The sequence below is a fragment of the Oncorhynchus masou genome, chromosome 24 (assembly GCF_036934945.1).
Source record: "Oncorhynchus masou masou isolate Uvic2021 chromosome 24, UVic_Omas_1.1, whole genome shotgun sequence".
NCBI classification, from domain to species: Eukaryota; Metazoa; Chordata; class Actinopteri; order Salmoniformes; family Salmonidae; genus Oncorhynchus; species Oncorhynchus masou.
This window is the reverse complement of record NC_088235.1, coordinates 86873645-86888757: the sequence shown is the minus strand read 5'-3', so window position 1 is coordinate 86888757 and position 15113 is coordinate 86873645. Positions and strand designations below refer to the sequence as shown.

General features: G+C 39.3%; 2 protein-coding genes across 11 annotated transcripts in view; one reads left to right on the top strand and one right to left on the bottom strand.

Annotated features, from left to right (window-relative positions):
* LOC135512916 (guanine nucleotide exchange factor DBS-like) overlaps positions 1-15113 on the bottom strand; it is a 116868-nt gene that overhangs the window by 38002 nt on the left and 63753 nt on the right. The window lies entirely within an intron of this gene.
* On the top strand, positions 710-10529 carry LOC135512917 (lactosylceramide 1,3-N-acetyl-beta-D-glucosaminyltransferase A-like). The gene is made up of 2 exons (XM_064935432.1): positions 710-922; positions 9054-10529. The coding sequence occupies exon 2, from the start codon at positions 9313-9315 to the stop codon at positions 10429-10431; it is 1119 nt and encodes a 372-aa protein (XP_064791504.1). The 5' UTR covers positions 710-922; positions 9054-9312; the 3' UTR covers positions 10432-10529.

Sequence of the window (15113 nt, the reverse complement as noted above, 5' to 3'; positions counted from 1 at the left end):
ACAATAGGATATTTGCATATCCATTTTTGGATGTGGGAAGGCAGCATCGTGTGAATAAATATCATGGACAGAGATGCCTTCATTGAACCCCTGAGGGAAAAAAAACATTCCATGAAGTCATGTGCCCAGCCTGTTATTGGTGCTCCTAAGTAAGACAAGTTTTCTTGAATGCCCTAGTGGACAGTGTTTTTTACTAATGATACTTATGTGGTCGTTCTCCCTCAAGTTGTTTACACTAGCTAAATGTATTAGTGCATAAAAGAGCTGAGAAGTCTACAACCCTCTGTGTGCCAAGAAGAAGATAAAAATCACCCTCCAACCAAAAAGCAATGCTTTAACTATATAAAACAAAGAACGTATACATGTCATGTACTAAAATAACACATTGACAATGCCAGTTTGTCCTGTGCATACCTGACTTTGTATGGCTACAATCCCTTTCCTAATGTTCCCTCCAGAATACTGAATTACTTTTTTATGAAGAGTATGTACTACCGGATGCAATTCAGATGACAAATTCCAAGCTCTGGCATAGAATCCAGCTTCACTCCTGCTGGTTGGCCTCACTGATTTGATAATAACTTAGAGAAATCAGACTGACTAAGCTGAGGCAGTCAGGGGGAGTAAAGGGGCTGGGCTTTCCCCCTCTAGCCCAGCAGTTTCCTCCCCCACTAGTCCCACTCTGCTCTCTCACTCTCTCACAGTCACACAGATGGAGAGACATATATAGACAGAGCAGCTCAGGCAGCAGCCCTGAACCCTGGAGTTACTACACAGTTATGCTGTTGTTCCCTACACACAGACAGGAAAGAGAAAAAGAGAGTGAAAGAGGGGGATAGTGCTCATCTACTGGAAAGGAGGGGCAGGGGAGAGTACTTTTCTGTACTTTTCCCAGAAACACGTGGATGGAACTCACATGCTGGTAAGTGATCAGGGAGACGGAGGTGTGGGGGTTTTATGCTCTAGCTGCAAGACTGTTTATAATACCTTAGGGTGCTCAAAGCAAGAGTTCACACTGCTTTTACAGTTAGCCTGTGGGGAGATGTCCATTAACGGTAGAATCATAGCTGGGATGAGGAGGAAGAGGGGGTAGGTTTTGGTACAATGGTAGGTTTTAAACAATAGACACAGGAAATCTTAACAGAATAAAAAATACAATTATACTTAACAATGATATAGAAATGAGGTAATTTTAGAGATCATTGGTAGATATGATTAAACATCTGCTAATACAAATAAGAGCTCTGTTTAAGTGTTCTTATCTATAGTGGTTTGTAGCTACAATTTTTCTTGGGTAGAGGCTTTTCAGCACATCAAGCTTACATCACATTGTGAATACAAATTTGTTGGATGCATTTGCAGTTAGTTTTGGTTGTGTTTCAGATTTCTTTGTGCCCAATAGAAATAAATGGTAAATTATGTAGTGTCATTTGAGTAACTTTTATTAAAAACAACAATATATGTTTCAAAACAGTTGTACATGAATGTGCATGCTACCATGATTACAGATAATCCTGAATGAGTTGCCAATCATGATGAGTGAGACAGTAACAGAGGGTCAAAGATCATACCATGAAGACTTGCTAACCTCTCACCATTACCAATAGGTTAACATGTCTTGGGGGTAGGATTTTTGACCCTCTGTAACTTTCTCAATCATCATTATTCACGATTCATTCAGTATTATCCGTAATAATAGGCACAAAATAATCTTAAACACAACCAAAATTAACTGCAAATGCATCCTAGAAGTTTGTGACTTTACTATCTTGATGTAGTCATTGCGCACTAGGAATTATGGATCAAATACTGAACTTTTCACTACTTTATTCATAAGAATCTTTAGGGATGTCAATCATTCTGACCCCTACCTTTTTGAGTAAAACAAACAAAATCTCTTTGAGAAATTTTATTCAAATAAAAATGTCTTTTTTTGAGCAAACAATGTAGCTTTTTTGTCAATTGCGTGTATTTTCATCCATATATCAGTTTAAAATCATAAAATTTTTAAATTCGCCCTCATTTTTACCATTGAAGTTGGGCTTGTTTGAGTGGTAAGGTGACTGTTAAACGAAAGCCAAGGAGTGAAGTCGGGGGAAGTGCATCTGCGACAGCCAAAAGTGGGACAATGATTGGTGTTCAACAGCAAGGCTCTGTGCAACGTTTCCATTGTTTCTAAAAGTTTTTTCTTTATAACGTTGAATTAAACGTGTCTCCAACCCCCATATCACACGCTCACAAACTCTACATTGGTATGTACATTGTACAATCAATTGGTGAGAGAAAGCATCAAATATCACATTTATTTGCGCATATCAACTGTATACATGGATTGCGGCAAAGTTGGTTCCTGTTTCAGTGATGTCTTTGCTCACGTTTGCGTGGGTCAAACAAAAACACCCTAATGATTGGGTGATAATAGAGCCTCCCACAATGCAGATGATGGCTGCAGGATGAAGTTGGTGAAGAGCAATTACAGAAACTTGCAGTCAAAATTTCATGACCTTTGATCACATGATTTTTTTGGACATTTTTTTGACATCGTCGGACAATTTTATCCCCATAATTCAACACATTTAAAAGGTGATGAACAACGATGGTCATCTTCTTGGCAAAAGTGATCTGCTACAAAGCGCCCAGTGTTACATTTAACCCTGCAATTGTAACATTTAAATTCCGCCACTCTGTTGCATTGTTTACGACCAGTATGTCCTAGAAACGTAGTTACAGGGATTTTCCTCGTTTGGGCAAAAGTCCATTGTCTGACCTCCGTTCTCTCTCCTCTGTGACCCGGAAACAGTGGAGTGTGTCAATTCATTAGTAGGCAAATGGAAGACGGTCCCCCCTCCTCGATAGCCTCCTTTTGGCGAGGAAGCACAAGTGTTTCCCTTTGCGAAAGACTTTCAATCTGTCACACACCCTTAGAAAAAAAATGCTGATTCTCAAAGATGAAAAGTTACTTATTTTATCTATTAAATGCATTAGTTAAAATTGTAATTTGTCTGATGACACGCGATTGGAGAATGAGTCATTTCATACATTTTTCATCTCCTCGCCACCTCTCCTCGATTACCTTTGACCATTTTCAAAAAGGAGGCCAGAGAGGATGGAGGAGAGAGGACGCAGGAGTTGAGCAAATCTATACTGAACAAAAATATAAATGCAACATAACGATTTTACTGAGTTACAGTTCATATAAGGAAATCAGCCAAATTAAATACAGTGGCAAGAAAAAATATGTGAACCCTATCCAGTAGTGCTGTGGAACATCCAGGTACTCTTTTGCGAACTACAGACATGCAACAATGTTTTTTGGACAGCAGTTGCTTCTTCCGTGGTGTCCTCTCATGAACACTATTCTTGTTTAGTGTTTTACGTATCGTATACTTGTCAATAGATGTAACGATCATTGTTGGAAGGATGGTCGGACCAAGATGCAGCGTGAGGTAGGTTAATCATTTTTATTTATGATAACCGGCACAAAACAAGAAAGAGTAACAAATGAAACGTACAGCTTTGTAGGGCTAAAAAGCAACAATACAAAATTAAGATCCCACAAACAACAGGTGGGAAAAGTCTGCCTAAATATGAGGCCAACATAGAAAAAAAAGACTAGAATACCCACCCTAGTCACACCCTGACCTAACCAAAATAGAGAAGAAAAAAAAGGTTCTCTAAGGTCATGGCGTGACAATAGAGATGTTAGCATGTTCCAGAGATTTCTGTAAGTCTTCAGCTGACACTGTATGTTTCTTCATTGAGCATTATGTATCTTGCAGTCATCTTTGCAGGATGGCCACTCCTAGGGAGAGTAGCAAAAGTGCTGAACTTCCTAAATGTATAGACAATTTGTCTTACCGTGGACTGATGAACATCAAGGCCTTTAGAGATACTCTTGTAACCCTTTATAGCTTTACGCAAGTCAACAATTCTTAATCTTAGGTCTTCTGAGCTCTCTTTTTTTCGAGGCATGGTTCACATCAGGCAATGCTTCTTGTGAACAGCAAACTGTTTTTGGAGTAGTCATTAGCCTATGGGTTCACATACTTTTTCCAACTTACACTGTGAATGTTTAAATTATGTATTCAATATAGGCAAGAACAATACAATAATGTGTTATTTGTTTAAGCACAGTGTTTGTCTATTGTTGTGACTTATATGAAAACCAGAACACATTTTATGACCAATTTATGCAGAAATCCAGGTAATTCCAAAGGATTCACATACTTCTCCTTGCCACTGTAAATCTAATCTGTGGATTTCACATGACTGGGCAGGGGAGCAGCCATTGGTGGGTCTGGGAAGGCCCACCCACTGGGAAGTGAGCCCTAGCAATCAGAATGAGTTTTTACCCACAAAAGGGCTTTATTACAGATATAAATACTCCTCGGTTTGATCAGCTGTCCGGGTGGCTGGGCTCAGACCATCCTGCAGGTAAAGAAGCCAGATGTGGAGGTCCTGGGCTGGCGTGGTAACACGTGGTCTGCGGTTGAGAGCCGGTTGGATGTACTGTCAAATTCTCTAAAACCACGTTGGAGGCGGTTTATGGTAGAGAAAATAACATTCAATTATCTGAAACAGCTCTGGTGGACATTCCTGCAGTCAGCATGCCAATTTCACGCTCCAGCAAAACTTGAGACATCTGTGGCATTGTGTTGTGTGACAAAACTGTATATTTTAGAGTGGCCATTTATTGTCCCCAGCACAAAGTACACCTGTGTAATGATCATGCTGTTTAATCAGCTTCTTGATATACCACACCTGTCAGGTGGATGGATTATCTTGGGGAGTCGATCTAGCAACCTTTCGGTTACTGGCCCAACGCTCCAACCACTAGGCTACCTGCCGCCACTAACGGGGATATAAACAAATGTGCACACAATACGCTTTTTGTGAATATGGAACATATCTGGGATCTTTCATTTCAGCTCATGCAACCAACCATTTACATGTTGCGTTGATATTTTTGTTCAGTATAACTAAGAAAAGACCACAGCTGTACAATATTACTAATCTAACTCAAACAATCTTTTTATAAATAAGCAAAAGGCAAAAAGTGTTCAATTTAGCCCGTCTCCACGAGAATGACGATGCATGCCGTCTCCACGAGAATGACGATGCATGCCGTCTCCACGAGAATGACGATGCATGCCGTCTCCACGAGAATGACGATGCATGCCGTCTCCACGAGAATGACGATGCATGCTGTCAGGGCAGCTTATTGTTGTGCACCACCCGTTTGACTAAATCTGCTGCTGTAATGATATCTTGTTGTTATGGTGACTGTTTAGTACAGAGTTCAGCAATTCCATGGCCTCTGTTGGTTTAAAGCCCCTCCATTGTTGAACTTTGCGGTGGGTTAGCTTTTGCATTCATTCACAAAAGTTACTTCCCTAGAATCAAATTAACTTGTGAATACCATTTTTATGTCTCTGTGTCTTGTATGAAGGAAGTTAGAGGTGGATTTGTGCGCTAACGCTAACTAGCATATTAGCTGTACCCAAAGACTTCCAGTCCTTCATACTGGACGCAAGACATAAAAGTGGTATCCACGAGTTCATCTGACTCTAGGAAAGTAAATAAAGGGCAGTATCACCAAAATCCCAAACTATCCCTTTAAGATACTTCACACTGAACAAGCACAAAGGATTGACTCTTACTGATGAACATGGTGAATAGGCCATCATCATTGAATAGATAGGTACAGTTGAAGTCAAAAGTTTACATAAGCTTAGGTTGGAGTCATTAAACCTCATTTTTCAATGACTCCACACGTCTTGTTAACAAACTATAGTTTTGGCAAGTCGGTTAGACATCTGCTTTGTGCATGGCAAGTAATCTTTCCAACAATTGTTTACAGACAGATTATTTCACTGTATCACAATTCCTGTGGGTCAGAAGTTTACATACACTAAATTGACTGTGCCTTTGAACAGATTGAAAAATTCCAGAAAATTATGTCATGGATTTAGAAGCTTCTGATAGGCTAATTGACATCATTTGAGTCAATTGGAGGTGTACCTGTGGATCTAATTCAAGGCCTACCTTCAAACTCAGTGCCTCTTTATTTGACATCATGGGAAAATCAAAAGAAATCAGCCAAGACCTCAGAAAAAAAAGTGTAGACCTTCACAAGTCTGCTTTATCCTTGGGAGCAATTTCCAAATGCCTGAAGGTACCACGTTCATCTGTACAAACAATAGTATGCAAGTATAAACACCACGGGACCATGCAGCCGTCATACTGCTCAGGAAGGAGACAACGTACTTTGGTGCGAATTTGCCAATCAATCCCAGAACAACAGCAAAGGACCTTGTGAAGATGCTGGAGGAAACAGGTACAAAAGTATCTATATCCACAGTAAAACGAGTCCTATATCAACCTAATGTGAAAGGCCGCTCAGCAAGGAAGAAGCCACTGCTCCAAAACCGCCATAAAAAAGCCAGACTACGGTTTACAACTGCACATGGGGACAAAGATTGTACTATTTGGAGGAATGTCCTCTGGTCTGATGAAACAAAAATAGAACTGTTTGGCCATAATGACCATTGTTATGTTTGGAGGAAAAAGGGGGAGGCTTGCTAGCCAAAGAACATCATCCCAACTATGAAGTATGGGGTTGGCAGCATCATGTTGTGGGGATGCTTTGCTGGAGGAGGGATTCATGCACTTCACAAAATAGATGCCATCATGAGGGAGGAAAACTATGTGGATATATTGAAGCAACATCTCAAGACATCAGTCAGGAAGTTAAAGCTTGGTCGCAAATGGGTCTTCCAAATGGACAATGACTCCAAGCATACTTCCAAAGTTGTGGCAAAATGGCTTAAGGACAACAAAGTCAAGGTATTGGAGTGGCCATCACAAAGCCCTGACCTCAATCCTATAGAAAATGTGTGGGTAGAACTGATAAAGCATGTGCGAGCAAGGAGGCCTAGAAACTTGACTCGGTTACACTAGCTCTGAAAGGAGGAATGGGCCAGAATTCACCACACTTATTGTGGGAAGCTTGTTGAAGGTTACCTGAAACATTTGACCCAAGTTAAACTATTTAAAGGCAATGCTACCAAATACTAATTGAGTGTATGTAAACTTCTGACCCACTGGGAATGTGATGAAAGAAATAAAAGCTGAAATAAAATCACTCTCTACTATTATTCAGACATTTCACATTCTTAAAATAAAGTGGTGATCCTAACTGACCGAATACAGGGAACTTTTACTAGGATTAAATTTCAGGAATTGTGAAAAACTGAGTTTAAATGTATTTGGCTAAGATGTATGTAAACTTCCGACTTCAACCGTAGAGCACACAGGGATGGATGTAAGCACTGAAAACAGAAATTCAATATTCTAATCTGATTTAGTGTGACTTTAAATCCAGTTTGCCTACAAATTATGAATTGTTATGTTGGATTCACATCTCCAACCAAAAATATAAGATAATGAATAGGATTAAATCAAATCAAATATTAAATGCACTTTAAATAAAGTTGAATTTGATTTACTCCTAATCTTTCATTTAGATTTTTGGTTGAGATGGAGACTATTAATGGTTAATTTGTAGACAAACTGGAATTAAATCCAGACTAAGTCAGTGGTACAAGAGATACATGTCCTTCAAACAGTTGATATTTGGTTGCATTGACAACCAAACACAATTCAATATGAATTTTGTAATACAGTAAATAGCCTAAAGTTAAGGCTATCTTACAAACTAAAGTAACCGTATTTATTCAACCTTAAAATGAGTAACACATCCATGGCCACATTGAGGTTAATGTAACTATAAGTGCCTTCTTATGTAATCATAGAAAATCACTTGCACTATGTACTTTTAATGTAATCTCAACTACAATCCAGGTCATTTCGTTGTGCTATTAGATGAAGCACACTGAGAACACATTATTAAATTGTTGTATGAATAAAAAATATCTGACACTGTATTCCCATTTCAACTTTGTTGAATTTTTAAATGGTTGAAAGCGCAGTGATAACACATTTACATGACAACTAAACCCAAACATTTGGCATTGTTTTTCCATTGGAATTTGTTTATGCCTTTAGATGGTCGAAAGCACAGTGATAAGCCCTTTGGGAAATCAACAAACTTCTGGCTGTCTTTTCAAGTGGGTGAATACTGGTTAAAATCACATTGATCAACGTCTCAGCAAAATGTTACCCAAATGCCGAAGTTTAAATGACGTGGTGTGCCCAGTGGACTACTTCAAGCCATTTCATATCATCTGTTTCAACTATAACATTTGTAGGCTGCAAAACAACAGTCAGAAAACAAATAAAGGCTAGGAGGAACGATTAAATAATTTCCCTCAGTAATGTCCTCGCGCCCTGCATGCATTGTCGGCTTATTAAATCCGTTTGAAAAGGTAAGGTCAAAATGCATTGGTAAACATGTAGCCTTACCTTACCTACACCAATTGGTCGCGAATTCAATTGCGAGCCATGACGCTTCTCTTGTGCAGGGAGCACTGTAGGGGGTACGTGTTTGGGGGTACGTGTTTGTTTCCTTTTTTTATTTGGAATCATTAGAATATGAGAAAATTTATAATTTCGCCTTCAGCCTTGTTGTTATTTCATTCCGATGAGTAGGCTGACTGAAAAGCCACAATAGCTGTTTGTGTTCATAGACCTACAATCAATATTGAATTTGGACTGTCCACGCTTTGTTGACTAAATGTGATTATTCGACCCACGGTTGTTGTTTGGTCGTCACTAGTTAACACTGCCACAAAGTCATAAATTGTTAAAATAGGGTTTATCTTATTAAAATGTGATTTTAAACCTAACATTAACCACACTACTAACCTTAAATTAAGACCAAAAAGCAAAAACATTTTTCATGAATTTGTAAAAAAAAAATAGACCATTTTACTTTGTGGCTGTGGTAACTAGTCTCGCGCCAGTTGGTACAGAAAAGGCGGGCGCAATTGATTTAAGTAGCCCGGCAGAGTCGCACTTTAGCACCATTGGAATAACTTCAAAAGTCCAAACAGGTTTGCCAATTGTTCATATTTTTGTCTTTCTCTTTTCAGACCTTATGATGTGGGTCGCTCTTTGACCGGACTGTGTGGACACGGGTATCAAAACAGTGATGACTCAGAGAGCGGAGGAGATTAAATTGAACGAAATACCAACATTTCTCAAAGGAGCCCATGTCTCCAATTGGGTCAATATGATGGAACTCATGCACTCCCAAATCATTTGGAATAATTCTGAAAGTAGAAGCCTCTCAAAGGCAACTACCTATTGGACTTGAGAAAAAGACAGGGTGAGGGCAGGAAGGTTAGCAGAATGTTTATGAATTTCAGAAGGATCAGAAGATGTCAATGTGTGCAGCTGGTGACGACAGGCTTTGTCCTGTCTGTGTTGATGGTGTGCTGGGTGCAGCTGGACCACCATATGGAGAACCGTTACTTGGTCAACAGCTTTGACTTCATCAACAAGAGCTTTGGCATCAGCCAGCAGGAGTCGGAAAGCCTGAGCAACTTCCTGTACCTCATCAACCACCATGACAAGTGTAACAGCAATGATGTGCTGCTGCTGCTGTTTGTCAAATCTTCCCCAGAGAACCTGGAGAGGAGGCAGGCCATCCGGGCCACCTGGGGGAATGAGAACTACATCCAAAAGGAGCTGGGGGCCAACGTGAGGGTGCTGTTTGCCCTGGGGGTCTACTCCAACCCCCAGCAGAGGGGCAGTGTGCAGAGAGGGCTGCTGGGGGAGGACCAGGTCTATGGGGACCTGGTCCAGCAGGACTTTGTGGACACCTTTCACAACCTCACCATCAAACTGCTACTGCAGTTCCGCTGGAGACACACCTACTGCAACAAAGCACGCTTCCTCATGTCAGCCGACGACGACATCTTTGTCCACATGCCCAACCTGGTGCACTACCTGCAAGGCCTGATCCAGCAGGGGGCCCGGGACCTCTGGGTGGGCCACGTGCACAGGGGAGCCCCCCCTATCCGCCAGAAGGACAGCAAGTACCACGTGCCTTATGAGATGTACCAGTGGCCCTCCTACCCAGACTACACCGCTGGGGCAGGGTACGTAGTCTCAAGGGATGTGGCTGCCAAAATCTACCAGGCAACTCTGTTCCTCAATGCCTCGCTGTACATTGACGATGTGTTCATGGGCATCTGTGCCAACGCCATGGGGGTGTCTCCCCAGGAACATGTTTACTTTTCAGGGGAAGGGAAGGCCCCCTATCACCCCTGTATCTACGATAAGATGATCACCTCTCACGGACATGTAGCAGACGTCCGGCACCTGTGGAAGGCAGCTATGGACCCACAGATTCATGACATTTCCTCTGGCCAGGTGGGAAAGCTGTACTGCACAGCAGTGAAAATCATGCTCCTCTGTAAACCTTACTATTTAAATACCTACCCATGCAAGGCAGCCTTTTCATAGTGTACTGTTAGGCTGCACAGAATGTCACTTCAGTCTTTTTCATTTATATTTCAGTGTCTGCAGCTGGTATCATCTTCAAAATAAAGACCAAAGCCATGTTCTTGACCATATATTCACCACACCTGCCTTGGCTTGATGGATACTGTAGTTGTACTTTGTGGTTCAGCTCATTGTGTGATGTAAACAGACGTTACAGAGCTAATGTTCTTGGCTGCAGTCAATAATTCAAAAGGGAAAAATCCTTCAAATTAAATTTTGCTAGCAGACAGTGTTTTTATTGAGTTACCATTACTCATTATCTGTATCATACACATTTTATAATTCCTCTTCTCTCTATAGAGCTAACTCCATTTCTTCCCCCATTCCCCTGTTTCACTTCTCCTAAAATGTCAGGCTGCAAACCAGGAGCAGACACTGGCATTTCCCAAAACAATCTGCTTCAAACCACATCCTGCTCACTAAATCATTCCATATGAACTCTGCTCCCCCATCTCTCCCGTCTTTGTCTGGGTCCCCCAAAAAGGCAACATGCAGTATTTAGTGACACTGCAGACAGGAATTAACTGGCACCGGAGGGAGGAGTGAAGCTAGATTTCGATTCAGTATGGATCTCTAGGGGCCCTAGCCTACAGTACCATGCATCAGGGACTTAGGGCAAATAAACAGTGGTTCTCCATTGTGGTTGAATGAAAAATGCAGAATGTGACGAAATCCACTGTGGGATGGAAAAACTCAATCTCTCAACCTTATATGGAATTAATTTACTTCTTGCAGTTTTATCCGGTACTACTTTATGCTTTAAGAGATTCTGCCAGTGATGGGAAATCAAAATCAACCAGGACGTTGCTATTCATGTGTTTTTAAAATCTATTGCGTACAAAAAAGCCCCCTGGTGCAAAAATACTCAGAACTGTTACGGGACATTTTAGCATATCAGGTGACATACAGTATGTACAGTAGCTGTTGTATGTTTCAAATACACATGACCTACATTGATGCCTGTGCTTATCAGAAGAGGGGAATGCAAGTGTCATTCACTTCCTGTGTCAGATGAGTCAGAGATTATACTGCCTATTGCATCTGTACAATTTAACAAACCCCTAACAGTTACAGTAAAGACGTGGCAAATAATTTTTTCAAAATTCGGAATACAATGACGAGTATGTTCCATATCAGGAGGCATTGTGCAGGCTGATATTAGAACAGGAGACATCCCACAAGCAGGTGTGTGGTCACCTGGTGCTAACAGTCAGCTGGGAGGCTCTGCCTTAAGCCTCTCTTCATCTCTACAAATCCTCTCTTCAGACAGCTATAGTGTGTGTGCTATGCTCTCCTAAACTCTCCTTTCAATTGTCACTTTCTGTCTGTGACTTCTCTCAAAGTGCCTTAAAACAAGCTAATGGTTGAGGAAATTGACTTTCACCCATAGGAGGAAAAAGCTGTGCCAAAGGGAACTTTCTTGGATTCATACATTGGGTACCTTACATCCAGCAGGGCTTAATGATGATTTTGACATGTGGGTCATGTTTCAATCTGATTTCCACGATCCCTGGCTATGTGGTTATTGTAATTTAATTTATGTAATTTATGACAGTTCTTTAATCCGTTACCCCCTTACTATACTGAACAAAAACAAACGCAATATGTAAAGTGTTGGTCCCATGTTTCACAAAAATCTTATTTCTCTCAAATTTTGTGCACAAATTTGTTTTACATCACTGTTAGAGAGCATTTCTCATTTCCCAAAATAATCCATCCACCTGACGTGTGGAATATCAAGAAGCTGATTAAACAGGTGCACCTTGTGCTGGGGACAGTAAATAGCACTCTAAAATATGCAGTTTTGTCTTACAACACAATGCCACAGATGTCTCAAGTTTTGTGGGGGCGTGCAACTGTTAAAATAATTTAATGTTAATTTCTCTAATATATGCCACCTCCAACGTTATTTTAGAGAATTTGGAGTGTAACCACGCCAGCCCAGGAACTACACATCCGGCTTCTTTACCTGTGGGATCGTCTGAGACCACCCACCCAGACAGATGATGAAACTGAAGAGTATTTCTGTCTGTAATAAAGCCCTTTTGTGAGGAAAAACTCATTTTGATTGGCTGGGCCTGGCTCCCAGTGGATGGGCCTGGCTCCCAAGTGGGTGGGCCTACCCAAGCTAAATAAAAGTATATTTTAATATGTTGCAAGTATACTTAAATATACAAAAAAAATCTAATAATATACAGTACTTCAAATATGTGACTTTTCTAGTGTACTTTTCTTAAGTGTACTATAAATATACTATCATTACACTTCAACATTTTTATTAAATGTGTACTTTATATTAGTTGTTTTTTCAGTCTTAATATATTATAAATATGCTATCATCACACTTCAATACACTTATTAAAAGTGTACTTTAAATTCAATTGTTTTTTTCAGTCTTTTAGTATATTATAAACATACTATCATCAACTTTTAATATGCGTATTAAAAGTGTGCTTTAAATGAATTGTTTTTCAATATTTAAGTATACCATCTTCACTATCATTAAACTTAAACACACTCATTAAAACTGTACTTCAATTTCAAACATTTTAATTGTAATTTAGTATATTCATTCAAAATACACTTGGAGTTGTATTTAAGTTTAAGAATTTATTTTATGTAACTCTGCTTGTGAGTGATCAAGTACACTATAAGTATACAGTAACTTGCAAAAGTATTCATACCCCCTGGATTCCTTCAAGTGGAAGAAAAAGTCCAAAACAAAAATTAAGATTAATAAAAATTAAAAACTAAAATATAGTCGTTGCAAAAGTATTCAGCCCTTTTGTTTAGGCAAGTCTAAATTAGTTTTTGGCGTAACAAATCACATAATAAGTTACATGGATTCTGTGTGAAATAATAGTGGTTGACATTATTTCTGAATGAGTAACCCTTCCTCTGTCCTCCATACATACAACATCTGTAAAGTCCCTCAGTCAAGTTTTGAATTTCAAGCACAGATTCAACTACAAAGACCAGGCTGCCCTTCAAAAGCTTCATAAAAGGGGCAGTGATTGGTAGATCGGTAACAATATCAAATCAGAAATTAAATATCTATTTAATCATGGTCAAGTTAATACTTATGTTGTGGATGATGTATTAAACCACCAGGCACATCAAAGATACAGTCGTCCTTCTGAACTGCGCTGCAGGACAGTAATGAAACTGCTCAGTGATGTTACCATGAAGCCATTGGTGATGTTAAAACAGAGTTCAATGGCTGTGATGAGAGAAAACCGAGGATGGATCAACAACGTTTTAGTGACTCCACAATAATGATTTTAAAATAATAATACGTGACATGTATACAAAATATATAAAGTAATACTGGGGGGAAAAATGGCCTAAAAGCAAAGCATTATGTTTGGGGCAAATCCAACACAACACACCACTGAGTAACTGCCTCCTTATTTTCAAGCATGGTGGTTGGTGGCTACATCATGGTATGGGTATGCTTCACATCAGCAAGTTTTGGGGAGTTTTTCCAGTTAAAAAGTAACGGGATATAGCTAAGCACAAGCAAAATCCTAAAGGAAAACTTGCTTCAGTCTGCTTTACAACATATACTGCGAGAGGAATGCACCTTTCATTAGGACAATAACCTACAACACAAGGCCAAATCTACACTGGAGTTGCTTACCAAGAAGACAGTGAATGTTCCTGAGGGGCCAAGTTACAGTTTTGACTTAAATCTGCTTGCTTTAAAATAGCTGTGTAGCCATGAGCACCAACATCTTGACAGAGCTTGAAGAATTCTGAAAATAATATAGGGCTAATATTGCACAAGAAGACTCACCTATGTAATCGCTGCCAAAGGTGTTTCTAGCATGTATCGACTCAGGAAGCTGAATACAAAAAAAGGTATAGAAATCTTCCACTTTGACAGAGTAGTTTGTGTAGATTGTTGACCAAAAATTACAATTAAATTTGTTTTAGTCTCACTTTGTTAAATCAAAATGTGAATAAATCCAAGGGGTATGAATACCATTGCAAATCTGTCATCAAGGCGAAGGGTGGCTACTTTGAAGAATCTTAAATATAAAATATATTTTGATTTGTTTAACACTTTTTTGGTTACTACATGTTTCCATATGTGTTATTTCATAGTTTTGATGTCTTCACTATTATTCTACAATGTAGAAAACAGTCAAAACAGTCTTGTATTTAAAGTATACTTTCAAAAACTAACGTTCACAAAGAATTTGCATATTTCCCAGCATCCTTTTCTGCAGCTGAAGTTTTGATTTATACTATGATATTGTTCCTCATATTTACTTTATTCAAATATTTTCAAACTGAATAATGTTGTACTTTTAATTACAGATCACACATTTTATTGAAATGTTCATTTATTTCCGAAATGTGAACCACTAAAGTGTGAAATGCCAAGGGTGCACAGTTCACAAAAACATCCCTTAAAAATTTCTGCTCCAGCCACAACTCCTTTGTAAATAGCATGTTAAAATTGTCTGAGAATAAGCCTCGGTCAATCAAGGTAACCTTTACATGGCTAATTACAATAGCTAATGTGGTTAATGAGTAAAAGTGTATTTGTGAAAGTATACTTGAAACACATTATAAATACACTTTTTTTTGTAAATATTCAAATACTATTTTAGTATATTTCTAATTTATGAGAAATA